Source organism: Trichoderma evansii (assembly GCF_050947405.1).
Source record: "Trichoderma evansii strain SZMC 28006 chromosome Unknown GGI43scaffold_18, whole genome shotgun sequence".
In the NCBI taxonomy this organism is placed as follows: Eukaryota; Fungi; Ascomycota; class Sordariomycetes; order Hypocreales; family Hypocreaceae; genus Trichoderma; species Trichoderma evansii.
The window spans coordinates 629,623-656,397 of NW_028145188.1; the positions used below are offsets into that span (position 1 = coordinate 629,623).

General features: G+C 44.3%; 11 protein-coding genes across 11 annotated transcripts; 6 read left to right on the plus strand and 5 right to left on the minus strand.

Annotated features, from left to right (window-relative positions):
- Positions 1 to 2,654: 2,654 nt before the first annotated feature.
- Positions 2,655 to 3,880, plus strand: GGI43DRAFT_429234 (kinase-like domain-containing protein; the record flags this gene model as incomplete). The annotated part of the gene is made up of 1 exon (XM_083209082.1): positions 2,655 to 3,880. The coding sequence occupies one exon, from the start codon at positions 2,655 to 2,657 to the stop codon at positions 3,714 to 3,716; it is 1,062 nt and encodes a 353-aa protein (XP_083058179.1). The 3' UTR covers positions 3,717 to 3,880.
- Positions 3,881 to 5,670: 1,790 nt separating this feature from the next.
- On the plus strand, positions 5,671 to 6,175 carry GGI43DRAFT_411879 (uncharacterized protein). Its single transcript, XM_083206777.1, has one exon. It carries the CDS (start codon positions 5,751 to 5,753, stop codon positions 6,096 to 6,098), a length of 348 nt encoding a protein of 115 aa, XP_083058180.1. The 5' UTR covers positions 5,671 to 5,750; the 3' UTR covers positions 6,099 to 6,175.
- Positions 6,176 to 8,778: 2,603 nt separating this feature from the next.
- GGI43DRAFT_386254 (uncharacterized protein) lies at positions 8,779 to 9,414 on the minus strand (the record flags this gene model as incomplete). Its single annotated transcript, XM_083203763.1, has 1 exon — positions 8,779 to 9,414. The coding sequence occupies one exon, from the start codon at positions 9,412 to 9,414 to the stop codon at positions 8,779 to 8,781; it is 636 nt and encodes a 211-aa protein (XP_083058181.1).
- Positions 9,415 to 10,135: 721 nt separating this feature from the next.
- On the minus strand, positions 10,136 to 11,125 carry GGI43DRAFT_411880 (uncharacterized protein). The gene has a single exon (XM_083206778.1). It carries the CDS (start codon positions 10,458 to 10,460, stop codon positions 10,227 to 10,229), a length of 234 nt encoding a protein of 77 aa, XP_083058182.1. The 5' UTR covers positions 10,461 to 11,125; the 3' UTR covers positions 10,136 to 10,226.
- A 330-nt stretch (positions 11,126 to 11,455) lies between these two features.
- On the plus strand, positions 11,456 to 14,396 carry GGI43DRAFT_411881 (Zn(II)2Cys6 transcription factor). Its single transcript, XM_083206779.1, has 7 exons — positions 11,456 to 11,689; positions 11,787 to 12,166; positions 12,322 to 12,558; positions 12,614 to 12,682; positions 12,749 to 13,035; positions 13,112 to 13,366; positions 13,443 to 14,396. The coding sequence occupies exons 2-7, from the start codon at positions 12,103 to 12,105 to the stop codon at positions 14,088 to 14,090; spliced, it is 1,560 nt and encodes a 519-aa protein (XP_083058183.1). The 5' UTR covers positions 11,456 to 11,689; positions 11,787 to 12,102; the 3' UTR covers positions 14,091 to 14,396.
- GGI43DRAFT_429236 (NAD(P)-binding protein) lies at positions 14,192 to 15,394 on the minus strand (the record flags this gene model as incomplete). Its single annotated transcript, XM_083209083.1, has 2 exons — positions 14,192 to 14,413; positions 14,478 to 15,394. 2 exons carry the CDS (start codon positions 15,392 to 15,394, stop codon positions 14,293 to 14,295), a joined length of 1,038 nt encoding a protein of 345 aa, XP_083058184.1. The 3' UTR covers positions 14,192 to 14,292.
- A 2,758-nt stretch (positions 15,395 to 18,152) lies between these two features.
- Positions 18,153 to 19,104, plus strand: GGI43DRAFT_411885 (RING-H2 finger protein). Its single transcript, XM_083206780.1, has 3 exons — positions 18,153 to 18,341; positions 18,421 to 18,606; positions 18,668 to 19,104. The coding sequence occupies exons 1-3, from the start codon at positions 18,172 to 18,174 to the stop codon at positions 18,864 to 18,866; spliced, it is 555 nt and encodes a 184-aa protein (XP_083058185.1). The 5' UTR covers positions 18,153 to 18,171; the 3' UTR covers positions 18,867 to 19,104.
- Positions 19,105 to 20,936, minus strand: GGI43DRAFT_411886 (uncharacterized protein). Its single transcript, XM_083206781.1, has one exon. The coding sequence runs from the start codon at positions 20,437 to 20,439 to the stop codon at positions 19,249 to 19,251; it is 1,191 nt and encodes a 396-aa protein (XP_083058186.1). The 5' UTR covers positions 20,440 to 20,936; the 3' UTR covers positions 19,105 to 19,248.
- On the plus strand, positions 20,937 to 22,415 carry GGI43DRAFT_411888 (2EXR domain-containing protein). Its single transcript, XM_083206782.1, has one exon. The coding sequence runs from the start codon at positions 21,222 to 21,224 to the stop codon at positions 22,185 to 22,187; it is 966 nt and encodes a 321-aa protein (XP_083058187.1). The 5' UTR covers positions 20,937 to 21,221; the 3' UTR covers positions 22,188 to 22,415.
- A 556-nt stretch (positions 22,416 to 22,971) lies between these two features.
- Positions 22,972 to 25,122, plus strand: GGI43DRAFT_128345 (multicopper oxidase-domain-containing protein). Its single transcript, XM_083199131.1, has 3 exons — positions 22,972 to 23,290; positions 23,352 to 23,835; positions 23,889 to 25,122. The coding sequence occupies exons 1-3, from the start codon at positions 23,035 to 23,037 to the stop codon at positions 24,967 to 24,969; spliced, it is 1,821 nt and encodes a 606-aa protein (XP_083058188.1). The 5' UTR covers positions 22,972 to 23,034; the 3' UTR covers positions 24,970 to 25,122.
- Positions 25,123 to 26,457, minus strand: GGI43DRAFT_128352 (uncharacterized protein). The gene is made up of 3 exons (XM_083199132.1): positions 26,288 to 26,457; positions 25,471 to 26,227; positions 25,123 to 25,412 (listed from the first exon to the last, which is right to left on the minus strand). The coding sequence occupies exons 1-3, from the start codon at positions 26,372 to 26,374 to the stop codon at positions 25,276 to 25,278; spliced, it is 981 nt and encodes a 326-aa protein (XP_083058189.1). The 5' UTR covers positions 26,375 to 26,457; the 3' UTR covers positions 25,123 to 25,275.
- Positions 26,458 to 26,775: the final 318 nt, after the last annotated feature.

Sequence of the window (26,775 nt, forward strand, 5' to 3'; positions counted from 1 at the left end):
CACAATGCTCAAAAACCGTTGTTTCAACGCCTTTCCCTCAGGGGTATTGGCCTTCTAAATCGTACAACTACAATCACGTATTCTGCAGGTGTCGGAATCGCTTGCAGCCGTTCAGGTAATCGGCTGACAGGGATAGTACACAGCTACCAAGCTATTTTCTGCAGCGGAGCGATGTCACATCAGGCTCTAGTCATGGATCTTCCCCTAGCGGAAAAAAATGACTCTCGCGCCCTCTTTCCTGTCAACGGGCGATTCACGGAGCAGTCCGGGGTGGATCAAACGACTTTTAACAAGTTGGCTGCAGTAAAGGGAAGGGATCTGCAATGTCTGGAAGTCGGCAGCAAACATTTCCCTGTACTGCTCCCGCGGAAGTGAATTAGGTTCCGCGCAGCCAGTGTGCTGTATTACCGACCTCGGCAGCTATATCCAGAAATGGCAGTAATACCGCTTTATTTCTTACTTGAAGAGACACACTACCGAATGTACAGCATCTCCCCAGCGTTCGATATGTATCTTTACAAGTACCTACTGATACGCGGTCAAGTTCAGGCAGAACTTTACAGGTTAATTGGATCTAGAAAAGGGGACTCGGGGACGGGGACTCGGCTTTTTCTTAGCCTTAAGACAAGGATTTTGAATATGCCGAGCAGTCTAGAGCAAGTCGAATCTCGCCAATGCCGCGATTTACCACACGCGTGTTAGAGGAGGGTTATATACCCCATAGTAAAGCTTATACTTGTAATACGAATCTTTGTTTGCCAGCATACAAGCAAGGTGCATGAACTACAGAACACGGAGAATATATTAAACGGTTTTACTGAATCTGCCCTACAGAATTTCAAAAAGGGAAATAGTAATGTGGGAAGTGCATCTTTGGTAGTTTGGATTTTCCAGATTCGAGATTGGCTTTCCTTGAGGCTACAAAAGCAGTATTCCTTCCTTCTGATGGATCTTTTCTGGAGACGCATGAAATACTCACTTCTCGCCTGCATAACAAGAAAGGGGGATACCAGCGTACTGATCCTACGCTAAGTGCTTGTTTACGTGGCAGTTATAAGGGGGGTTCTTAAGGAGTAATGGCTCATTTTACTTCTGTATTCTTGTATGATGTTTGAAGAGCCTGATAAGTGTAATCATCTAGAGGAAGCTTGATATTCGTAGGAGATGCAGCAAACGCGCTCGATGAAGCAGGATATCTACAGTTCACTTGAGACGAAGAGTGATAATGCTACACTTATTAAGACGTTCTAATAAAGATGGTATAGATTGTAGTGTCATAATGCTTATATCGATAAACCGTGAAACCAGGTAATGCTCATGTAGTATCATAATGTACTTCCTTTTGAAATATCCCGATACGCCCGGACAGGATTCTCAGTAGGGTTCCCCTGGATCTTTTATAGCAGATCCATAACGCACGCCCGTTCTCTGCAGGCATTAACAGTCTCGCGCAGCCCCTCTGGTATCTTGGTGGAGATACCTTCTACCCCGTACTCCATTACCTTGTAGAATCTCGCACGGATTGTCATCATGCAGAGAAGCTGTGCCGTGCAGTCTGTCCCACTGCCACGAGTACAATCAGTATTCTCGCTTGTGCTTGAACATGATATAGCACACGGCAATGTTTCAGCTACGGGATATAACCCTAAAGGACGACTACTAAGAATGCCACTACGGAGTACAGCCGGTCGTAAATGCAACTACCGGACGTTTTACCCCTAGTGAAAACCCGGTTTGAACATGCAAAAGACGAACCATTTCTACATGTCAGCCAGACCAACTGACGGATAAAAGTGGACATAGCGGGTCGCCCAATTTCCATAGCAGACTTGGGAAGCATTACGTGATACCATAATTCTTGACGATAACGGACTTGACAGCGGACTTTACGGCGGAGTAAACATACTACTAGTAGCAGTAGCAATAGCAATAGTACTTGTACAGAATCGTACTGGGGCTATTCATAGCGTAGGTTGCGGCCGCATTTGGCAGCTGTGCTTGTTTACTCGATTAATTTGTGGCTTTTTCATCAGTCAGCACGCTAGTACTATAACATATAGCACAACACATAAACTTGCGCAGTGAAACCATTATGCCTCTATCCTTATACCAATGATACACCACGTTCTAAAACAACTCCAACAGCTAGCATTAAGACCACGTACCTCTTTGCTATCTGCTTATGGCTTTGAGACCTCTGGTCGGATGTCGTTGGGTGTACCCTGCTAAAAATCGACAGGCGGGCATGACAGGTCTGTTTATTTGCAACAGACCCCTGTAATTCAGCATGGGTTTGCTATGCTAGTGCTGCTGTTAGTTCTAAATAGGTAAAAAAGGTCCCCAGATTATTAGGCTGCTGGAGAAGCAGCGGTGAAACTGATTCAGGAACTCCATCCTTAGGATTGCTACATGACTCCTGTCTTTACTCTCTTGAGACTACAGAGTAGGATGTTGAAGATAGACTATACCACATACTTGTAGCTCATCCGCTCTTCCTTTGCCCCTGAATGTACTCCATAATGCGTGTAAGAGCTTCGGTGTCAACCTCTATTGGGGTTAAAAATATTAAAGGCAGCCGACTCCTTGATAAATTTCCCGACTTGACTCCATATACTCAGTCAGCATTTATCTTTGAAGAAACGAAAATCGCCAATATGTCATTCACTGAACAAAGCCTCCCACTATCCCCAGAAGAAGTCACATCAGAGTGGCTCTCTAGCGCTCTAGGACACAAAGTGAAGTCATTTACATTCACCAACCAAATCCTCCTCGCAACAGCTAGTAAACTATTTGTTACGGTTACATACGACGATGAAGCTGCGGCCAGTGCAGCTGGGAAACCTACCCACATTTGCTTAAAGGGAGGCTTTAACCAGGCGGTGGTAGCTCAGTATCCGGATATTATGATCAGAATTTACACACGAGAAGTTGGATTCTTTAGTCACGTCATTCCTAAGCTTAGCCATGTGGATACTGCCAAGTGCTGGTGGTCTGCAGCCAACAAGGAGCAGGGAATCGTCATCTTGGACGACCTGAATAAGCAAGGGGCAAGATTCGGAGAGCCGACAGAAATTTGGACAGTGGATCAGGTTAAGGAAGCTGTCGAGCAGCTCGCCGGACTGCATGCTGGAACTTGGGGAGATAAGAGTGCTAAACTACCTACTTGGCTTACCGATCCGGAGCACTATGACGCCACTATCTTGAGCTTGTGTGGTCTTTGGCAAGGTATGGTTGTTGCCGAAAATAGACCACACTTTCCCGCAGACTGGAACGAGGAACGCATCACGGCAGCAATGAAGAAGCACCTCAAGACTCGCGACCCACGATTTACGTGTCTCCTCCATGGCGACCCACACGCAGGCAACACATACTTTATTAATGGATCACCGCGATTCCTCGATTGGCAGCTCATCCACGTAGGCTCTGCATTCCACGATCTTGCCTATTTCATTGTAGGAGCCTTGTCAGTGGAGGACCGCAAAGCACATGAGATAGATATTTTACAACATTACCTTAACGCATTGGCGAAGTTTGGAGGACCGACATTCACACTGGATGAGATCCTGATTGAGTACCGCAAGTCTCTCATGGCAGGCATCGGATGGATGCTCACCCCATACAAATTGCAAACTATGGAGCGTGTGCACGCCATGAGCGAGAGATATGGCTCAGCAATCCTTGATCACAAGACCATAGAGCTAGTTGAGTCTCTATGAGTCCTCTATGAAGGGAGTTTAATGGAGCAAAAAGGGCTTTTGTGTGATTGAGCGAGGGAATTGGCCATGGAGTTGTTTGATACCATCAATTTTGGTCACTAATATGGAGATAATGGTAAAATTTAGCGTCGAACTAAATTTGCCCAAAGCTACATGCGAAATAGCGCCGCAAGCTCATTGAATTATGCAGATTATAGACTATATGAATAATGAATCTGTTAATTGACCCAAAATATCTATTTATATGTCCAAACATACGAATACGCATGAATAGAGGGAAATCTCAATGTAAATATTTCTTTCAGTTGCGAAATTTTGCCGTGAAGGTAAATTATTATAGGGTAAGGTAGTAATGCAATACGGCCCCTCAGAGAGATAGCTTCAATTGATTATACGGGTTTTTGAACTAAACTACAGTGATCGGACAAAAGTCTGCGACCACACCACAGTGCTCCACCTTAAATAGCAAAAACATATACTTTTAAAGCTTTAATAATTAAGCTCAAACTCTTAATAAAAATATAAGAAAATTAACTAGACATAAAATATACATAAATTTTATTAATATTTTATTTTTATAGTTATATAATTAAAATTAGCTAAAATATAATGTAATATAGTAAAGTAAAAATATTCTATAATATTTTCACTAATAAAGACAGTACTAATACTACTGTATTTCCCACTATAACCCACAATAAAATAAATTTTATAAAACACGCCTATTTTAACCACTTATATTTACATTAATATTATATATAATAAAAAAATGAATTTGTAAACTTATAATTTTTTAATTAATTAATAGTAAAAAAATTTAAGTTTATTTTTTTTTATAAGTATTGGTGGTTTTGTAAGCTAATAAAAATACCCATTTTTGCTGGGAAATGGTAAAGTGGTCGCAGACTTTTGTCCGCTCACTGTACCTAAAATTAGTCTCGCCCCGTATTTTATACTACAAAATGGATCCCCTATAGACATCGACTATATGTATATTCTGAAGCGATTGCTCCTCAGCTTATTGCGGTTACTATATTTTAAGTGGTAAACCAACTGCGAACATGATAAGTTGAGTGCACAATAATATAGGTCAGCGAGCTGACAATGGCAATGGGACCTATCTAGATGACATGGACAACACCGGAGATTGAGCTCCGGCTTCCCAGGCTCACAACTGCTGATGTAAACTATTTTCAATTTGCCTCGTTCTCTCGTGCATCTAAATAGAGTACCACGCGACCTTTAACATCCCAGGTATATTTTAAGGTCATACAATGTGCTAATGGCAGAGGTAGTGTGCGGCGCGTCGATCAATGCCATTAGAAGGTTATAAGCACGGGCGAATTGGTCAATCCATGAGCACTGTGATCGAAGCGTTTCATTCTCGGCTGGGAAGGAATGCCACCTATTATGTTATTTATAGATTGCCTATTCCTTTACCGCGGTAAGCAATTGGCAGTGCACTTCTCTATGGCAGGGCGGCCTTCGATCTTACCCTTTGATATTTAAAGCTCAAAATTAGCTTCTTATGCGCATAGATGGACATGGAGGAATAGAAAGCTTTGCTTACTCACACCTGAGCCAATGAAACATTTCAGTTAGCAGTTTTCATCGGATTTCTCGCTATTCGTAGTATAGCTGATGGATGCAATGTAACCTCAACAGCTCAGACATGCGGGGCACAAAATAGTTAGTACTCGTCAAAACATATGCTAGCGGTTTACCGTATCCTTCGTTCCTGTGTCTTACTGCCTCTATGATGTCTTTTAGGAATGCTGTAAGGCAAGCTGAAAATTGGACATCAATCATTGGACAGACCGATACATCTTCGGAGGCATTCTTCCCCGGGGCTTATGGCAGCCATGAACCGTTGACTTGGTTCGAATTGGTATTCGTTGCGACGGGCCGCAGTATATAAGATCATGTCGAAGAATGGCTTTCGGATCATCGGCCTCAGCAATTTACAGCAATCTCAATTCAAAGAGTATTTACTATAAAAGCCAGCCACCAAACAAAAGTTTCAACATCGCCAAAATGCGTTTTATCCACCTTGCAGCTCTTATTGCTCCATTGGCCTCTGCAGCAGTTGCTGGTGTCGACGTTGAAGCTCGAGCGGAGGTGGAGGCAGTCGCCCAAGTCGAGGAGCGATCACTCCTCCCGTTGGATAAACGATCATGCGTAGCCAATGGATGCAAGTGTAGCACCCTATATCCTCTCAAACAGGGCCAGTACTGCGGCAACTGCGTCTGGTCTAATGGCGCCGGCTACATCATTACGGCTAAGCGTGTTAATAACCACGTTTATGAATGTAACCCTTCTGGAGGCTGCTGCGACTATGGTGTGGCTAGTGATTGTGGCTCTGGAACTGCTCGATGCGGATAAAGGTTTACAAGTTTTGGCAAACGGCTCCTGAATTCATGGAGAAAGGAAACAGTGAATCGTTGAAGTATTCAGAGACGGGATTAGCTTAGGAATGTCTCTCTACTTTCAGAAATACTAAACAAATATACCACCACTTTCATTCATCTCCATTTTAAAAAAAATTGAGGCTACTTCGCTTGTAATCACTGATAAATATGTACTATTGCCCGTTGTTTAAGACTTGGCTATATAAATAACCATACCGCTGCCTTTGCACATAGTAGCAGTGGATTATATCAGATATGTAAAGAATACATGCATGTCATCCTAGTTAATAACATTCACGATAAAAAAAATCAGGAGTTAGTATCTGCTTACTGCATTAGCTGTATGTCGCCGTTATCACTCTCATATGAAGCGTCTTGCGTTTTTGTAATCGCCTCTTTGCACGGCATAGGAAGTTCTGATTGATACTTTAAAGTATGCAGAGCGTCGAGCATGCAATATTTAATGTAATTATAACATCTTGTGTAGTATATGATATATATTCCTATCAGTCTCATTTTAGTTGATCCAAAGTTGTCATTGGCTTGCGCCTTGGGAAAAAAAGGGAGGGCTATTTACATAGCTAGAGTCAATTTTGCTGACGCTATGAAGGTAGCGATGAGCTGTGCAGTTAAAATCAGGAAAATAAATAATATCTGATAAACTCAGCGAAGTCCTTCTGGAATATCGCCAAGGATATCCTCTATGCTAGTATCTGGCTCGTTCAAAAACGGTCGAGCCGCGAAATTTCCGAAGCAAGTATCGCGGTAAAGAAACGAATCGCAAGATTAAAAATATTTCTACTTCTATAGCAAGGATAAAGGTTGAAGAGTAAAAAAGTGTTGTGAATGCTTAGCAGATGCCGTATAGGCTTAGATAGTGGGATGTGTCCGTCTGATGTAACTTGTATCTGTGAATCACAAATTCAAGAGTGAATTATGGAATTAATTCCGTAAAGACTCAAATTCTGTGTTAAATACGCTCAATCTAGGAACGGAGAATCTTTTTTTTTTATACGTACTTGGCGCTGTTAAACCGTATTGGCTAATTGACGTTCATGCCTGTACTCTCTATTGCGATTTTGGTCAAGAGATGATGTGATAAACATATAAAGCCGCTATTAATCCATAAATTTACCTCCATTATAGCTAATTTAGCTGCAGCAAAATTTTAATGTAGATAATATGGGAATCCAGATTGGGACAATAGTAGTAGAAAGAAAGCTTCCTGCCAGGCGGCAAGTTGTTAACATTCCTCAACTCTCAGAGCTTCTCAATAATGATAATTATTAGCAGCAAGTCGTTGTATTAAATATTTAGTGACGTAAGCTCACGCAGTCCGAAAAGATGGCCGGAAATAGCGGAATACTGCTCCATGCTCTTCTTTCCCAACGATAAGTGCCGAGGACAAAGCGTAGACCAATCGGAATATTGGACACGGATATGGGTGCATATTGCACCGTAATTGGTGTCATCATATCTAGTATACACATGTATCTTTCCACATGTAGATTGCCGCTGCGTGATATCGGGTAGGGCTGCAGAGTAGGATATTATTCCCCCAGCTAGTGACTTAATCGCTCATGGACTGTCTTATGGCTTTAATTAAGCGTATTAAAGAGCTTCTCTTTACAATGTGATCGTGGCTTGTTAACTCAATACGGCTTAACGCTCATACTGGATCGTATCGTACCGCCACAACGGTATGGAGTTAAGCATTCGGTGCGGAGACACTGATGGCCCGTGTCCGCGATCATCGGGGCCCAGAGGTAGGACCGAGCTGTGCTGTTGGATCTCGGTTGATATACCCATGTCAAAGGGCTGTAAGTCCACTGTTGCTCTTTAGCCACAAATAACTCTATTTCTTTTGAAGTGTTTTGTGCTTGTAAGGCTACGAAGGTCACTGGAAGCTGGGTAGTTACCGTTAGATAGGTAGGGATAGAGATCTCGATGAGACATGCACCCCATTATCTCGTAGCTGTATTTTTCATCCCACTATTCTACTTTTACTTATAGTATCAACTTGAAAAGCCAATTATGACTGCATTTAAGAAATTGTCTAACCCAGAGATCCCAGATGCACATACCGGCGTCATATCAATAGACCCTTGTTAGCCCCACTTCTTGTGATCTTGGTCTAAATTTTATGAATCCTACCGAATGGGGTATAATTTGCTAATCAGCTGCCGTTTTAATAGTCAGATTCAGATCATCCATATATACTTCTCTCTTTGATTAATTTTGCCTTATGAGATTGAAAAACCTTCTATTACTTGCATTACATGCTCGCGTTTCACCCTAGATAGCTCTTTAAGCAGGAAATTCGCTTATAACGTAGCCTTGAGCTTATCTTATACAAATATTACTCCTGAATTTATTATTTTACGAGTTTCAACTATGGCTATAGCACCTTACATAACCTTGAGTTATCTCACTGGAGCTAGCAATCGCACATTAAATACTTTTCTTCATGGATATATTTTGGGATACTGGATTCTACCACTTAATTCTATGTATCTGATTTCAACATTTCTAAAGATAAGAATGCCGGCATCCATGAATTCCTCTTTTCAAATCACCAAGCGACCTTACCCCCTTTCGCCACGTGTCAGCCTCCAATATATAAGAACCTTTTTCTCACTGAATAGGCCTCATGCTTAGCATGTAGGCAAGTCCGGTGAGGTGACGTTGGTCAAGATGGCAACGAATTCACAGTTTGGTGGGTAGTAGACAACCCAGTCCACATATTGGAAATAGTACCAAGGAGTTCCATCCTCGTTAAGGTCAAAATCAGCTTCGCAAATTTGCATTCCATTAAGCGTATTGACAGGCTCATTGTGCCAGAGATTGTAGATGTTTGATCCACCTGAAGGGCCCAGAAGCCAGCTGGCATCAGAGGCGTTAGGGAAATTGGAAGTGGTAGCAAAGGCGAGCTGGCCTACAAAGGTAGGTGGGATGTAGTTATCAACATTGGTGTAGTTTTGCAAGAAGCCTCTGGCACCTGTGTCGAAAAGAGTGCCGTCAGAGCTCTTGCTTTCACTGACCAAGACACCGTTGTCGAGGTTGGCAGTAAAAACTGGAGAGCTGTTGTCTATAGCGAGATAGCTGAACTTGCCATCCTTGCTGGGTCGAAGTTGAAGAGGTTTGTAGTTGTTCGAGGAAATAGAGTCGTCATAAAGATAAAATTGAACACCAGCATGTGTAGTTAAGAGGTCTTGAGCACATTCCTGAGCAGCAACTTGAGATACGCCAGTGGCCAAAGCCAAGCCAGCGGTAACGAGCTTGTAAGCCATTGTTATCTTTCAGTGTTTATAAGCTTCCAGGAGTCAATGGTGATTAGTGTCTATTGTAAATAATTGAAGCTGGCTTCTTGTGTTACTTATACTACGTCTCGGCTTTATGATTGAGCCGATCGAGTTCGAAATACCTGAAGATTGATATCTTGTGCAATGCCGTCGGCTACAGAGCTCGTCTAGTTGCGCGCGGTTAACGGGATAAAGTCTGCATCAGTATACTCACGCGAGCAGGGGCATGCATGCGGAGAATATTGTAAATGCCGATCAATGCCACCATACACATACACACCAACTAATGATGAGGTAATCGGAAACAAAAACAAGTACAAAGTTTGAATAGAGGTTTAGCAAGAGGGGAAAAATTCATATATTCTCTCTGCGATTAATGCACAGTTTGTTGAAATGCTATATAATCCTCTTCAGTCTGGAAAAGTATAACCTGACTCGAAATTCTTTATATCTATTGCCTAAATGCTCTGAAGCATTATTAAAGCTGCAACGATGCTTATGCAATTTGCCAAGACAATAAGCGAGCTTTGAAGCCTCATATTTCTCATATCCAAGGTGAAGATTCTTTCGTTTTGATACGCAGGCTCGTACCTAGAATCTCAAAGCTACCAAAAGTTACCCGAATATTTGGCCGGAGAATCTCATGCTTGTTATGCGCTGCTTAGTATGTATATTTCCATGGTTGATTGAGTATTCTTTAGATGAATAAGCGTGATTGGCCAGTCTTTTGACTCCAGTGACATGCTTGCGAGAGCCGAAACCCCAAAAGTGCAAGATATCAACTCCGTGTCAGCACCATGTTATTGGGCGGATGAAAAAGCTATATGGCCCTTCTCTTGTTTAAAGATTGCTAACAAATCTCTCAGAAATTCAATAATTGCGCGCAATAATACCAAACTAACCAAACTAACCAAGCCTATAGGCCCCAAAATTGCAAGAAGTGTATAGGCATGCGACGCCCTTTGAAAGACAGGGCTGTCTTGAGGCTGCTCAGTTGCAAGGCCGACCTGCATTGCGGTTAAAATCAAGACCATCTATGCGGTAACTGCAGCGATCCAAGCGAGGTTGTCACGGAAGAAGCTACTATAATTATTCCATCCACCAAAGTATGCTCGAGCAAAAAGCAACTTCCTAGTCCGATGAATGGCGTTGATTCGCGATAAGCGGAGCTCTGCACGATGGAAGCGAGGGTGGATCTTATCTGGATGATGCTGGGCGATGAGTTCTCTCACCAGATATCTCCACTGCGTCCACGTCATGGTTGAGTCGTCAGGCTCTCTCGGTAACAGGCGCTTCTCAACGGCAATGTGGAAGTCGCTTTCCGCAGAGATCAGGCAGAATATACGAATAAAGGAAGCCTAACGCGACCTTCCGCAAGTAGCCTTTACACGAATATATATAAGACTGCATGGGCTTGGTTCTCAGGTGATTCTCCATACTGGCAACTCTTGCAACCGGAATACTACGATTGCTATACGAACAACGGCAGCATTGGGCACAATTTGGATTAGTCTGCCAGAATTCTGGACTGAAGGAACCTGGGAATGGGCTTCACAAAAATTCCCCCATCGCCATTCTATAATAGGTGCAAATCAATGCGGTTTGCAAGGATAATATTCCGGCCGAGGGCAACTTGTAAACTTAGTTGCGTGGGTGGACGTTTTGCACTTGCAAGCCAAAGATGTTCGCTCATCTCATTCAGTCGTCTGAGCGACAGTTCCGATGCCCAAAAATTATACACATTTTTGGAGGGATCAGCAACTGCGCGACGCCTCCGGCTGCCGACAACTTCGTAAAAATGATACAATGCAGGTAAGTGGTCTATGTAATCACGCTGCTGTTTAAGCACCTCTGTGGTGAACTATGCGTGGTACTGATCAGCAGTTGGCTATGCCCTCATGCTCCATTAATGTTGTTCTACCGGTACTTTAGAACGGCTTTGCTGTGTCATAAAGAGCATAAGTGGTGAGATAGAAGAGCCTCTACTTGTATGAGGCCCAGGCTGTCGCGATGATCATGCATTTGGGTGGGCAGATGCGGCTCTTTGGCGGAGCTTCACAAATCACGGGCTACGGAGAGAGGTGATAAGGCGGGAATAAACAAGATATGAAGACCGTTACGGCTTTATTTTCTCCGTTAAGAGAGGGTACACAATAACAAGCTCCTCTGAAACCAGTAGTGCCATTGGATAGGCGGCGGGATTTCGACATGGGTTTTCAACGCATCCATATATTTTAGCGAGAGCATGCCCTCCATAAAATTTCTGCTTATCGCATCAGCCCAGCTATGGATAATTGTGAAACTGCGTTCATATTGACAGGAAGTATCATGCAAATCGATACTTTGAGCATTGAACTGACCTTTCGCAATTTACTGATGGGGGTGTTCGTCTTCTTTATGGCTTGGTTTACGACTCTTAGAATAGGAAGCCGTCACATGATGCCTTACTCCGTGCTTCATACAGTGTCTGCTCTTCGCATAACATTGCCACGGATTAGCTAAAACATGGCTTGAAGATTCTGGCGTGAAGCCCCACCCGGCTTAGCCTTTCTTATCTGACAGCCTCAACTACGAGACTCCAGCAGATACATGCGATCATCATTGATCCATCGATCTTCCCGTGTCCTAGAGGACTGCTTATCGATCTTGCCTCAAGAAAAGATTTGAAGCATCATAATGACTGCAGCAGCCACCACTGGTCGAGCACCGAGAACAAGAAAATCCTGCTTGAGCTGTCGAAGTACGTGAGATTTTCACTATCCTCTAGCGCGCGCCTGTGTTACGTGATTCTTTTTTTCGTGTGATTTTTTTTGGTAACCCCTGAAGCCGCAAGAAGCTATCACAGCGCGGGTCCGGTTTTGGTAAGATGAATCTGGCAAGGCTGACCCTTTTTAGTTCTTAAGATAGCCTGCGATAAAGCCCTGCCTGAGTGCACAGCCTGTAAAACACGCGGGAAGGCATGCTCGGGATACAGTGAGAATCTATCATGGCCACGGAAAGGTGACAAACGTCGTGCGGCAACAGCAGACGTACAGAGCCGGAACGCCTATCAAGCCAATCCAGTTGAATTTCTCAATACATCAACCTGGGATGTAAGCCTGTATCGTGAACACATTGATACAGGAGCCCATAGTTAGTCCCATCATGATTGGTTGTAATCTTGGCCACCATCTAACTTGGCTTATAGTGCAACATATAGGTGTCTTGGCACCAGCAGCACCAAGTCATTCCCTATGGTCACCCAAACTAGGCTTCTGTAAGTCAAACCCTGCGTGTTCAACAAGATGCAATTGGTTGGCGCTTTTATGCTGAGACATCGCAGATGGGCCGCGAATACCATCGGCTATACGCCTCGTCACATCAGGCAACTTTCAAGATGATGTTTGCGGCCTCTTGTATCGAATGTCGCTCGATGATAACAGCGTGCCGTCGTTATCTGTTCGCCACTCCATGAACGCAATCTCGCTATTATCATTGCATAAGTCAGACGAGGCACTCAAATACAAGATTTTGGCGATTTCAAATCTTAAAGGTGCCCTCACACAGGGCCTAGACAATAAATCTCGACCTCAGGCTATTGCTAGTAGCCTGCTTCTGACGTTGTATGAGGTAATATTCTGGACGGCTCAGCAACATATGTTTATACGCTATATATAACGCTAACTCTTGTTGTTGTAACTCCTAGGTCCTCAGTCAGAGCGGCAAGACTAATGACTGGTCGGTATACTTTGACGGCTGCATGAAAATTGTCAACTCGGGCTTCAACATTCATCGAAAGTACGCGGGAGACTGTGCTATCTTGCTAAACTGGGTTCGCTATCATAAAGTGCTATATAAGTTTAGCATACAGCATTGGCAGCAGCGGACTCCGCAGATGGAAGTAATGGCCAAATCAGATTTTCTTGTATCTGACTCAGCATATGACATCGATGTTATAACTGTATGAATTTCCAAACCCTCTCTCACTGAATCACATACATATGTTGCCACTCTCCTGTTAACACTTTTCTCCCTAGATGCACAATATGCTGGGCTGTTCTCCCGAAGTTCTTGATTTCTTGAGCGAAGCAATGGATCTCGTCAAGAATCGAGATGACCCTAATTACTTATCGATCAGCCGCCTGCACGCTATTCATGATCTTGAGCAGCGACTTAAGGATGTCGACAACTTGCGCGACTGCTTTGATGTGGGAGAAGAGGATATCACCATAAGCAAAGTTGCGGAAAGCATGAATGACAAATTGTTCCAGTTCGCCTTGGTCATATATGTCGACCGAGTTGTCAAAGGTGCTTTCATGTCTTCAACAATCGCCCGATCCGCCGCCGCCAAGGCATTTATACTGCTGGAAAAGATCCGGCTGTACGATCGCCCATTTCCCTTGTTCATCTTATCCATTCAAGCAGAGACAGACGAGCAGCGGCTGTTAATTTTATCAACAATAAAACGTACAATGGAAGCAAGACCAATGAACAACTTGGGGCCGACGGAAGAAATGATCAAGAAATTTTGGGCCCAGCAGGACTTGGAAGGTCCTGAGCAGGCCGATGCGCTTTTCATATTAAATGCCGTGATGAGCGCTAGCAGCATGCCACCTACGTTCACCTCCCCTTTTGTAGTCAATGCTATTACGGGTGCGAACGGTGTTCCGTTTTTATCTATTTGATAAAGGCATGAAAATAATGCGAGTTCATTGAATTATTTGCAATAGCGCTGAATATTAAGCATAGAATTGGTCTTGGCAGAATAAATGTGACTAAATAAAAAAAGTATTATACAAGGGTATCCAAGATATCTAGATGGTATACTAGTAATGGTAGCAAACTGTTGCCCCCTCTCTTTTTTTTATGATACCCATGTGGATTTTATCATTTGCTTAATGAATGGACGATATCCGCTGCTTTTGCAAAAGCGAATTCGTTCATAGTCTCTTCCCAAAGCTTCTGCGCAAGCCTTTCACCTTCAATTTCATAGACAAGAGGTGCCATTCTAAGATTAAGTTATGTTAGTGCATTGTAATGCAAATCCTGTCAGCTGTATGGGTCGGACTTACGGTTGTACTTTTCCGTCTTCGAGATACTGTCCATGGGATTCTGTACCTTGCTTCACAGCTGCATCCGTAAATGCGCGAGCCCCCACAGAGCCATCTCGTCCAAGCAAAAGGTGAAGCATGAAAATAAACACCCTGTCAAATACACTGTCATAATCATGATTCAAGCTTGACTTGCATAGCCCTGGGTTCGGAGCGTTTATTATGGCGACTGATGGTGGTACACGCTTCACCAATTCTGTTAAAAACAGCTGGCCCAGTAATTTTGAGGTGGAATATTGATCTCTGCCATCAAACAATTTAGGGTTGTCTAGCCCGTCAAACAGCGAATCAGAATTCTTTGCTTTAAACGCGGCCCATGCAGCTGTGTCAGAAGAAACTAAGACGAGAAGGCCGGGCTGTTCGGGCAAGTTTTTCTCTTTTATCACTGGAAGGAGTAATAGAGTGAAGAGAGCCTGACCAAGGTAATTTACTTGGAAGATTTCTTCATGACCAGTAGAAAGGTTTTTCTCAAAAGTCTTTTTCATCAGAGCTGCATTGTTAATGGTGATGTCCAGTCGCTCAAGAGACTTGGCGCGTTCTGCAAACGCTGTGATGGAATCGTAGCTCGACAAATCAAGCTTCCATACTTCAATGGCCGGTAGCTTAAGAGGATCTCTATCCACTAGAAGCAACTTCTTTGCTTCTTCGCCTTTAGATTCGCTGCGAACGGCCAGGATGAGCTTGCTAAGACCAAGATCGAGGAGCTGACCAGCACACTCGAACCCAAGACCGGTATTGGATCCGGTTATAATGGCAGTCTTTCCCCTTAGATCGACATCTTTCTTGGTCCATTTTGGGGGTACACGAAAAAGCTGGCGTTGAAAAAATGCAAGCTGAGATGCTCGCTTCTCGGGTGTAATATCAAATTGTGGTGCCATTGAGGACAAGACAGTTGATTATTTGGAGACAGTGTGAATTGAGTGATAGTGAAGTGATACTTGTTATGAATATATATTCCAATTACATGAAATTACGTTTCCTATATATATGTGTATGAAATGTTCTGGGCGGGAGAACTCTTTCACCGCGAACTCCATCCTCGCGCTTCTCTTTGTCTTTTCTCCGAAGGCTGGCGGGCTAACAAGGACAACCTGGGCTTAACCACAACCGCTTGGAACAGTACTTTACAGGTATAGCACAGAGATAAAGTATTGTAAGTCATAAATTTATTAGCTGCACTACGAAGTCGTTTATTGGTCACTTTCGGTGCTTCTGCAAAAGTTGCGTGGACCATCGCGAGCGGCGGATTTAGCAATCTCCTAGTGCCGCTGCTTCGCGCGCGCTTCGGACTTTGCAAAGGAGTAGTCGCGCATGAGGTTAACATAGGAGCCACCGCATCACTAAGTAGGCTGCTCAACAACATAATAAGCTACCTAAGCTATGATATTAGGACCAAATAAGTAATGCGTCTACCAATTGTCATATCAGGCTGCGTGCGGAACTTGAGGAGGATTGATATGCAATCTAAGACCAGTATGACAACGGCGATGTCGCAAAATACAGTGAGCCGTAATCATATAGTACCATTAGATGATTCTTTGATACATGAAGTAAGTTAAACGGAGTAAAAAAAAACGAATCACACACTCAAGATCTGTTCTGCTATCTTCCAAAGTAGGTATCTAGCTCGTATGAATTATAATATACATGCATGATGAGATATCAATTCGTACGGACTAAAGAGAGCACAATGCGACGCCAAGCAAGCGACGTCCTGGCACCATCATACAAAGCCTGATATAAATGTTCTCGCTATTATTATCGCCCTAACCAGAGTCATTAATAGTGAATGCGCAATTTTGTATAGTTGTAGAGCGGAAATACGGATTTACAAGCCACATCTCCGCCAGGCAGATTTCCGACGTCCGATAAAAATGGCTTAGAGGGCCATTGGTCAGATCTCTATGATAATAACATCTCACCGCCTGTGGCACAGATCCTGAGAAAACCAGCAGCCTCAGATGTGCTCGAACCCACTAAGATTGATCTCGAAGGTGCCTTAAGTGTACACTTGGAGAGCAAAAGGAAATAGGAGTGGTTCTTCTTAGTCTGCCGCTTAGATTATTATGTGGAGACAGTCTCTAGTTGCAGCTGATCTTGCTCTCTCAGGCACAGCTCAGTCTTGACACCATGACGAAACTTTTAAGATTGCCTTTCATCATTGCTTATTGTTCTTTCAATGTCTTTTAACTTCATATTAGGGCCGAGTCGCGAAAACTTACTTAACGATTATCTCTGATTATGCGACCTCGTTTCCATAACGAGTAGAAGCGATGAGGCACGAAGATGAGTGGTCTTATTACACACAATTGGAGAGGTCAAATCAGCCCGTGTGTTAGCTTCAACCCTAAAAAGATTCCCTTTCAGTGTATTTGGGACAGCATCTGGTTCTATTTAGCTGCCGAGCTGTCTATCACTAGCGCCGAGGATCATGACGTGATAAATTACGCCGAAAGTCCTATACTCATACTTTTTTATGGATCTTCAAGTGCCGGTTATAATGCTTGACGCCGGCTGCTGCCTTGGAAGTCTTGTCTCATTATCTCAGCTATGCTGACGCATGCCAAATTAAGCTTTTTGACGGACGACTTAGTAAAAAGACCGGTGGACATTATCGCATGACGTGCAATAGTGAAGTCCCTATTTAAGCTCTAGCCGATTATATCTACCCATCTTAAACAAGTGGCATGTCCTTTTAGTGCCCACTCATGGTATAGACCAAATACATGCATCAACTGGCAGCAATATAGAGCTACATGAGATTCTCCCTTTCTCAAAAGATAATTGTATGAGCAGCAATCTCTATGGCCATCGCAGCAAATATACGTCTTGGAAATAGCTCATGTAGTCTTAATAATTACATCTCCGTGGAATACAGGCGCACATACGGCAAGCCCACACATTACGGGGCTTGGACCATGGTCAAAGAATTGGGCAGCCACCTCTGGTCTATAATTCTCCAATTCTCCGACACCGTCGTATAATCTAGGCCCAAGCTATACTGGTACTGGTTAAAACGGTTATAATGTTCTAGTTGCTCATGGCAGGTAATTCCAAGCCCTTCAGCTGAGTACCAGCCATAAACTCTAATCTCAGCTTAAGGGCATATCAGCCACAGCTCATATCCGCCATGCCGAGGCAGGATCCAATCAATGAGGCTGGAAAGCAGTAACTGTAGCCACTTTGACTTCCAGCCTCGTAGTCCAGTCGGGTCTAGCGGTTTAAGAAGCTGACTGCTCGTTTATATATCCCTAGCTAGAGTTCACGAGAGCTTACAATCCTCTTCGATCGCCATCTTACAAGCTACATAACAGCAACTATAGCTGCACACAACAGTTCTGTTGATTGCCATAAAGATTGCTAAAATTCCATTATAACGATTAGAAAAGTAGACTGCAATATTCGTTTCTGTAAGGAACAAAAAAAATAGCCAGGGATCTACTGGAGTCTAGATCAACGCCGCGATTCTGGTATGTGGCGGCGCCTCTGCGGCTGTGAACCAGTTCTCCGGTAGATGAAAGATGGGGATCAAAAAAAAAAGCTTCTTTCATGTCATAAAGACAACCGATACATCTCGTGGTATTAAAGCCGCGGTTTCCGCCAAAGATATTTCCTCAAACTACGGTAGAAACGAATCACGATATATACCCACAATATGAGCGACTATCAGATGTCATTTCATTCTAGGATAACAAGATCATTCTATTTGGTTCAGCGGAATGATACAAGCGAAACGCAAACTTCGAGTGCTAGCCATGACTACGTTCCTATAATTGTCATGTCCATCGTTGTTGTTGTAATTCTAATAGCACTTATTTTACTCGCGTAAGTACACGAATCTGAATCTATCCAAATAGCCTAGTCAAGATACATGGTTAGCTGCAGCGGCTCATGACTCCCGCAGGCAATACTCTAAGGTTATCGATCGTAAAAGAGCAGCTGGTGTGTTGGATGATCCGGAAAATGCCAAAAATGCCAGCAAAATTGAACGATTGGATCAAATGGTGCCAAGCAAGACGTATAGAAGCTGGAAAGAAGATGGCAAAAACGCAGACAACCCGTTAATACAGGGGACTACATTCATTACTTGGTATGTCTTTGTACTCTTGTCCCAAGATGAACGACTTTGTAATTCGCTAATGGATATTTAGTGTAATATGTTTGGAAACACTACAAGACGATGATACGATTCGCCCGCTACCATGTTCGCACGTCTTTCACTCTTTTTGCTTGGCAAAATGGTATCTGAAAAGGCATGATACATGTCCAATTTGCAAAGCATGCTTCAAAACTATATCAGAAAAGCCCCCAAAGGTTTTACAGAGGCCAGAAAGAATACATACCAGATGAATTACCAATAAGCGAGCATTTCTAATGGAAATCTGCTCTTGCTCTGCGGAAAGTGCTATAACAAATCATTTAAGTAACCAATAATCTACGTCTTGCAGGTATGATCCTGGGAGAATGCATATAATCTCACATATTCTAGTGAAAGTGCTATATGTACGTGCCGCTCTGGAAACAACATTCAGGCTTTGATATTGAGCGGTCAAAACAAAGAGTCAACGAAACGGTACCAGATTCACAGCTAGTGTATCACCTATGCATCCTTTGTAAGAGAAAAAAAGAAAAGAACGAGAAGAAAAATATGAAGTGAACCAATTGAGTTCTTCTATTACATTAAACGGCGGATCTAACCCTATTCTCCGCCACATATTTAAACAACGGCCGTCTAGTTCGCTTCATACACATACAACGTACTGTTCCTCTGATCCGGAAGCCAATAAAATCTCAATCTCCCATCTTCTACACTCACATCCACAGGATTCTGCGTCATCCTTACTCCAAAAGCGCTTTGAAGCATTATAGGAACTTCAGCTAGTGGGCGCATCGTCTCGGCATCAACCAGCGCAATCCCACCAAGATGGTATTGACCCTCTAAGGCGGCCACTCCAGAGCAAAGCATCACACTCGCACCATCGTAAAATTCACTTTGGCCCAGCCATTTGCAGTCTTGGTAGTCCACAAAATAGCTGGGGTTTTGTACCGCAGCCTGTGGTTTCTGGGTGGAGCAGCCATCTGGAACTATCTTATTAACAGCCCAGGTGAACGCATCTCGGCTTCCCCAATTGAGCGTTGTAAGGCTGTTGTTGACGGTATTGTATACTACGCCACCCAGATGATCACTGTGGCGCAAAATAGTCTTAGGAATCAAGCTTAATGGATCAGCTTTGTAAACATATGCCGTGCTGTTTGGTCGATACTGCGAAACCATTCCCCAAATCGACCGCCCATCATAGTCGATTCCGCCATTGTGATATTCTGTTGCATCTTTATTTGTAATTGTGGCATCAGCAATGCGCTCTCCTTTCCCATTATACACCACCAGATGAGCAAATCCTTTCCCTGGTGTCCGATCTGTACCATTGATAGGACGAGGGTACTTCTTCGTGAGCTCGGTGTACTCCCCGCTGCTCACCACGAAGCGATCCGGGCCTAGTCGGACAAGGCCTTCCGGCTCAAACGTATCGCCTTCGAAGCTGATATTTGCAATGCTTTTCCAGGTTGTTGCCCTGCTAAGATTTTGAAATAGCTCAATGATCGCTTCTCCATCGGATGCCGCGTGTGAAGGCGGGAGTGGTGATGGCGCTAAAGGTACATCTTGGTAGAGAGTGATGTTTAGAGCGTCTGTTGTGAAAGGTTCACACACTCCAATCTCATAGATAAATTTTCTATCAACGGAGTATCCGAGAGGAAATCTGGGAATTGAATTGGGCCAAATTATGGCGAAGACGAAGACTGAAGTGGCTGCGAGAGCGATTATCAAAAGGTTCACTTTTGAGACGATATGGCCAGCCGGATGCTTCGGATTCTCGTTAAAATGGCTCCGAGGAACAAAATGATCATGAGGGAGAGCCATCATTCAATAACCATGCGAATTTATAACTTGGAGTAAAAAATCATATTTCTCACACAATTAAACATGCCGGTTCTAGTAAATCTTGATAGGGCAAGAATTGAAGCTCTTGCAGCCACCACCGGGTGGTGGGTCTCGCTATTGTCACGCTCTCCGAACAGTATTGCGCCTAATTACACCGTATAATAGCTTGGGAAGCTTGGCACCACACGAGAGAGGGCAAAAATTGGGACTACACCTTACATAATGTAATATGAGAGAGTATGGTGAGGCATAGTCTGTAGCGTTGCTATATAGATGCTTTTTGATGCTATAGTCAGAATGGTGTGGATCTCCAGATCCCTCTCGGCTACGTCAGAGGAAACATACTACCATTTGAGCTTTGGAGAGCCAGCCACAGCACGGACGCCAACATCGGTGGGCCCAGGCCGATGAGGGTTCAGGCAGTCATTTACAACAACAGCACTTAGTTCAGCTGCTATAATTGCAGGGTGATGGCTACCACCACTAAGTTTAGATGTTTTCCTTGTGCACGTAATATGCCCTCCCTATTTATGTTTATTCGGCTGCCTTACGCAGCGTCAACGCGTTTCGTTGTGGCCGCCATCAACCAATCAACCAACCAAGCAGAAACTCAAAACTGGTTGCCTAACCAGAGGCAGCATTCTTTTAGCGTGCGTGCGCGCCCTGCCGGGTACGACATGTACTTAAAGTGCCATCTCGAATTAAATCCCAAGTAGTCGATATAGTATTACCCAATACCCATTTCACTCAATGTCCAAGGCATCATGACCGAAGAGACGTTCAACTTCTCTGGCTTACCCATCGAAATCCGCTCCCTTATCTGGGAGGCTACCCTTCCTCCTCCGCGGATCTTTCACGTCAAAGGAACAGTAGAATTCGGCCAGAAAAAAGCCCTTACTTTCCACAAGCCGCATCCTCCACCTATCGCGCTCCGCATATGCTCCGAGTCACGTACCGTGGCCCTTCGCAATGGAGGCTTTTCCCTTGCGCATTTTGACACCGCAGGGCCGTGGTTTAATCCAAAGCGTGACATTTTGTATTTCGACCGCAATCAACGTCACATGCTACGCTCCAGTGGCGGAAAGACTCAGATTCGTGGATGGGATCAGGCCTTACACGTCGGGATAGAATGGAGAGCCTGGTTTCGAGACGTGCCACGACAGACTGCCCCTGGAGATGAAGACATTCGTCTTCACTGGCGGAGAGTCGTCAGAGGACTCTATTTTCATATGCCTGCACTGGAAAGTATCCACTACGTCCTTCCGCGTGTGCGCCACAAGGGAGGCGTCACATGGGGACGGGAGCCATATGGCGTGACCAAGTATCAGGCCGAGTTGGTGCATTTACCAGAGACGACGGAGATACCGTGGGCCGGTGCGGGACTGGGCATCCGAAACGCGGTGCACAATGGCGCAGCGGCAGGAAATGCTGCTCCAGACGTCTTAGTCCTCCCAGGCGTGACCGAAGGAAGCAGGACGATGTTGAGCATGACTACGTGGGGAGATATCAAAGCCGATATGGAAAGAGCTTTGGAGGAGGAATTGAAGGGGGATGAGGAAGATCAAGTTGTCGAGCTGGATTGGACCTTGGAGGGCGAAGAAGAAGGCAATGGGGAGAGCAAAAAGTGTATATTTCCAGGAAATCAGCCGCCCGAAGTTGTGGGATGGTGGTTATTGAGGCAAGACGCTCCAATTGAAGATCACCCCAGTATAAGGGATTATATAACCTAGCATGAATCTATAAATAATGCACATATGCTGTTGGTTATTCTATGCCGCTTGCGTTGCCCCATCATTCTCGCGATGGCTACCAGATAGAGCTCTCAGCACTACTCTACTTAGCGTACCTAAGAACTATAGTAGTTTTCCAAGCCCAGAATTACGTAGTGCTTGTGGTAGCACGAGTTAATTTCATTATGCTGCTGCTAGCCCACGGGCTAGCCGGTTGTATTACATCAAGCTGCAAGTATCTACAGGTTCGTTTTCGTGCTACTTCGTGTTCGCAACGTCATACCACTGAGATATTGGGCCAGTATGCACAAGATAAAGGATGAAGCTGCTAAAAAAAGAGCCCTTAGTGGGCGATCATCAATACCCTGAACGGAATAGGTAAACATATCATGACTAAATGCGACATAGTTGTAGGATTTGCTCGCCAAGAAGCTGGCTGCAGATTTGCTGTGTTGGCGCGTTTATAGGCCGCCATGTTTGTTTGTTCGAATCCTACAAACAAACGAGGCTGACAGCGGACCACGGTCCACCAGTTAAACTGTGCGCCGTCGCAGGCGCTGCCAACTACACGGGTATCAATCCGCCAGTAATTTCCAAAGATTACAATGGATTTGTTCAGCGGATTCAGCTCAGGGGCCGATCGATGCTCTATGATGTTGGTTAGTTATTGCACACCTGTAATTGGCCTGCATGATGCAGATTAGAGGCATTGCCCAACCACAGCTTATAAGCCAGGGATCTGGGCGGCAAGAGTAAGACATATAATATTAAATACTATTTCGCATCTGCATTCTCCTTTTATCATTCATGTCCATCTACATAGACTTTGCAGTTGTCAATAATCCAGATGTACATGCTTCTCCTACTTCTCCTTGCGCGGCTGTTAGCAGCATTGTCGCTTCCAACCTATGCTCCCCCAACACGAGTGCGCGAGTTTGACCTTGTGGTGACATGGAGCAAGCACGCACCGGATGGCTTCTCACGTAATATGTTTTTGATCAATGGACAGTCACCGGGTCCTACAATCGAGGTTGATCAGAATGATCGGGTCTTTGTGCGTGTCATGAACCAGTCTCCTTACAACACTACTATACATTTCCATGGTGGGTTGGCCATTGTATAATGCTAATAAATGATCGTTAACATTGACGTTGATACAAAAAGGAATCGAGATGCTGGATACACCATGGTCTGATGGCGTCCCAGGGCTTTCCCAGCGCGCTATTCCACCTGGTGGCCACTTCGTCCACGAGTTCACAGCATCACAGTATGGCAGCTTCTGGTACCACTCGCACTTTCACGGCCAGATAGAGGACGGCTTGTACGGGCCATTTATCATCCATCCTAACCCCGAAAACCAGAAGCCCTTCCACCTAATATCTTCTGACCCTGCCGCTATTGCTGCTATGATAAAAGCAGAGCGCAACGTCAAGCCCGTTGCGATCGCAGATTTTAATCATTTCACCTCGGAAGAAAAATGGAATATGGCCTTGGCTAGTGGTATTGAAGACTCTTGCTATGATTCAATCTTATTCAATGGTAAAGGTCGCGTACAATGTCTTCCTGCCGCCCAAGTTGCAGCCAATTTGAGTGACGACCAAAAGGCTTATTTGGCGCTGGGTAACGCAACGTCCATGACAGACAAGTCGTAGGTTTCACATTTGACTTCTATCAGATAGTTGTATGCTAATTGCGGCTAAGGTGTCTACCTCCCAAAGTGCTCGCTTCATTGGGCGACCCAAGCCAGAGTAATCTCTCCGCTATTCCAGCTGGGGCTTTTACGGGCTGCAAGGAGACCAAGGGCACCGTTGAGGTTCTTTGCACCCAGCACTCCGAATTGGCTACCCAAAATTGGCTCGCGTTAACCATCATTGGCTCAATAAACTTCATCACAGCAATGGTATCCATCGACGAGCACGATATGTTTGTATATGCTATGGATGGTTCATATATAAAACCTCAAAAAGTGCAAGCTCTCACCCTCACCAATGGAGATCGATATAGCATCATGGTTAAAATTAAAAAGGCTGGAAAATTCAATATTCGCTGCAATGCAGTGAGCGCTCCGCAAGTATTAACTGGACACGCAGTCTTGGAGGTACAAGGGTACGGGAAGGGCAGCGAGAGGGAATCGCAGCCATATATCAGCATTACAGGCGTACCTTTGTCAAAGAATGTGACGGTATTTAATCAAGATATAGCAGCGCCATTTCCACCGGAGCCAATTTCTCAGACAGCCGATGCACTTTACAAGCTTAATATGAGGCTTGATGGGGCATCTTATCTTTGGGCATTGAATTCGACTCGTCTCATGCCCGCCACTCTTGATAGTCTTGGCAAAGCACCGATTTTGTTTGATAAGCCCGAAGTTATACATGAAAACACGACTATCTCAACGCGAAATGGTACTTGGGTTGATCTCGTCTTTTTCGCCAGTACGGTACCCATGCCACCACATCCGATTCACAAGCATAACAACAAAATGTTTCAAATTGGAGGCGGCGACGGCGACTTTCCTTGGTCGTCAGTTGAAGAAGCCATAAAAGAGAGGCCAGAGTTGTTTAATCTCATAAATCCACCTAGGAGAGATAGCTTCGCGTCAAGACCGGCGACTAACTCAAAATCGTGGATTGCAGTACGTTATCAAGTTGTAAATCCGGGTGCCTGGCTGCTGCATTGCCACATTAGCAACCATCTCTTAGGTGGTATGTCAGTTATTATACAAGATGGTGTGGACAAATGGCCAACAGTGCCCAAGAAATATTTAGATTGGAAATTTTGAGCTGGGGAATTTATCGACGTTTTCGCTATTCTATTTTGTCACAACATTCTACATTTAATTACAACGGAGAACTTAGCAACCATGGATGTATTGGCCTGTTTCACGATAAAAACTTGGCAATCCACCATAAGAAAACTTTGAGCGAACAAGATACAATTTCCGAGCTATTTTCTAAAAATTAAAAGATGTAGTAATATCAATGGTAATAATGCGAGTATAAGAAACAGTCTAATTATAGTGTACCCAGTGTCCAAACTCCCAAGATCTACCAAAAAAGAAACATCACTTCTAAATTTAAAGATCACATCAGCTGATGTAACGCTCAATCTGAGCCTCAGTCCATTCCCAAAAGCTGGATGCAATACCGGTGCCTCCTTGAGACTTTGGTCTGGTACCGTCAATCATCTCCTTAGAGACGTTCCAGAACTTTCCCCACGGTGCAACTATATATCTCGATTAGCTGTCTGGCTGTTTATATATGAGAGTAATAGTGCCTCTTACCAAAAGTGCCTGATTTCTCTATGGTAACCTGAGGAGAGAAAGCAGCAAAGAGATTTGTATAAGCGCCGTAAATTGGGGGGTATAAAAGTGTCTTTCTCAAGACACAGGTCATTAAGGCACCTTGAGTGCGCCAAAATTCTGAATCAAGGTTACCAGGATTCAAAGGAATGGAGATGATTCCATCAGCCTTGTAGCGGGCAGCAAATTCTGTGGCGTGCCAGTAATTTCCGAGTTTGCTAACACAGTATTGCTCAAAAGCTCCCATTTTTTCCACCTGGGATAAGTTTTCAACGTAATTTTTCGTCGAAGCAGCCTCAGCCGCTGAAGAAGAAACCCAGATTACACGAACAGAGTTGGGCGGTGCAGTTTTAGCGGCTGATATGAGGGAAGGTGTCAGGGCTTTAGTGAAGGTAAAAGTTCCAAGGCAGTTGACGCCCAGCTGGAGCTCGTAACCCTGCTTAGATTTGCTACCCTTTTCTGGGTATCCAACGCCAGCATTATTGAAAAGCAGATGGAGATTCTGTTCTCGGCGCAAAAAGTCTTCGGCAGAGGCCTTGGCACTGGGAATGTCGGAGAGATCAAGCTTCAAGTAGATGAGCTCACCACTTGAGCTTGGAACGGCGGACTTGATGCTCTCGATGGCTTTGTTAGTCTTTTCCTCAGATCTTGCCATCATGTAGACCTTGGCATTCTTGGAATAGACGATCTGGGCGATTTCCTTGCCAAGGCCAGTATTGGAGCCAGTGACAATAATAGTCTAAAGCGTGACATTAGCGTTTATAGTTTTCGAAAGGCTACAGATGAAGACGTTACGGACTTTTCCTTTCAAATCAGGGACATCCGTTTCTGTAAAGGCGGGAGCACCTGGAAACGATTGTTTCAGAAAGCTGATAGTACCAGGCATTCTGGTGGATAGATTCTTGACGATAGAGATGAGTTTTATGCTGAGTATATCGCTAAAGGTGCTAGAGAAGAGAATTGAGCCAGGTAGTGACTACTTTTATTTGTGCGAATTGAGTTGTTGATGGCGAATGTAAAAGCATTGTTCAGAGTCGGGCGGATCTGGATCTATTATATAGAATATTTGCACTTGTACAAAGTTATCTTTATTGTTGATTGATAGTACCACCACAAATCGTTTTCATGCGCTCTAGCCATAGCTGAGCGCTGTTCCAGATGGTGTAGCGGCCAATTGTGGAGGCGCGGGTAAGGCGGGGCCCGAGTCAGGAAGTGTCTACAGGGAGAGAATCGGAGATAACATAAAGCCTTTATCATAAGGACGAGGCTACGACGCTGCCAGGCCTG

What these genes read in the sequence shown, in the direction of transcription:
- GGI43DRAFT_128345 (XM_083199131.1), top strand. Translation starts at nt 23,035, where the DNA reads ATGTACATGCTTCTCCTACTTCTCCTTGCGCGGCTGTTAGCAGCATTG. An exon ending in CACTACTATACATTTCCATG is followed by an intron (nt 23,291 to 23,351) that starts GTGGGTTGGCCA and finishes TGATACAAAAAG; the next exon opens with GAATCGAGATGCTGGATACA. An exon ending in ACGTCCATGACAGACAAGTC is followed by an intron (nt 23,836 to 23,888) that starts GTAGGTTTCACA and finishes ATTGCGGCTAAG; the next exon opens with GTGTCTACCTCCCAAAGTGC.
- GGI43DRAFT_411881 (XM_083206779.1), top strand. Translation starts at nt 12,103, where the DNA reads ATGACTGCAGCAGCCACCACTGGTCGAGCACCGAGAACAAGAAAATCC. An exon ending in GTCACCCAAACTAGGCTTCT is followed by an intron (nt 12,683 to 12,748) that starts GTAAGTCAAACC and finishes GAGACATCGCAG; the next exon opens with ATGGGCCGCGAATACCATCG. An exon ending in TGCTTCTGACGTTGTATGAG is followed by an intron (nt 13,036 to 13,111) that starts GTAATATTCTGG and finishes TGTAACTCCTAG; the next exon opens with GTCCTCAGTCAGAGCGGCAA.
- GGI43DRAFT_411880 (XM_083206778.1), bottom strand. Translation starts at nt 10,460, where the DNA reads ATGGTCTTGATTTTAACCGCAATGCAGGTCGGCCTTGCAACTGAGCAG.
- GGI43DRAFT_128352 (XM_083199132.1), bottom strand. Translation starts at nt 26,374, where the DNA reads ATGCCTGGTACTATCAGCTTTCTGAAACAATCGTTTCCAGGTGCTCCC. An exon ending in TCCCTGATTTGAAAGGAAAA is followed by an intron (nt 26,228 to 26,287) that starts GTCCGTAACGTC and finishes GTCACGCTTTAG; the next exon opens with ACTATTATTGTCACTGGCTC. An exon ending in AGAGAAATCAGGCACTTTTG is followed by an intron (nt 25,413 to 25,470) that starts GTAAGAGGCACT and finishes CGAGATATATAG; the next exon opens with TTGCACCGTGGGGAAAGTTC.
- GGI43DRAFT_411888 (XM_083206782.1), top strand. Translation starts at nt 21,222, where the DNA reads ATGACCGAAGAGACGTTCAACTTCTCTGGCTTACCCATCGAAATCCGC.
- GGI43DRAFT_411886 (XM_083206781.1), bottom strand. Translation starts at nt 20,439, where the DNA reads ATGATGGCTCTCCCTCATGATCATTTTGTTCCTCGGAGCCATTTTAAC.
- GGI43DRAFT_411885 (XM_083206780.1), top strand. Translation starts at nt 18,172, where the DNA reads ATGAGCGACTATCAGATGTCATTTCATTCTAGGATAACAAGATCATTC. An exon ending in ATAGCACTTATTTTACTCGC is followed by an intron (nt 18,342 to 18,420) that starts GTAAGTACACGA and finishes TGACTCCCGCAG; the next exon opens with GCAATACTCTAAGGTTATCG. An exon ending in GGGACTACATTCATTACTTG is followed by an intron (nt 18,607 to 18,667) that starts GTATGTCTTTGT and finishes ATGGATATTTAG; the next exon opens with TGTAATATGTTTGGAAACAC.
- GGI43DRAFT_411879 (XM_083206777.1), top strand. Translation starts at nt 5,751, where the DNA reads ATGCGTTTTATCCACCTTGCAGCTCTTATTGCTCCATTGGCCTCTGCA.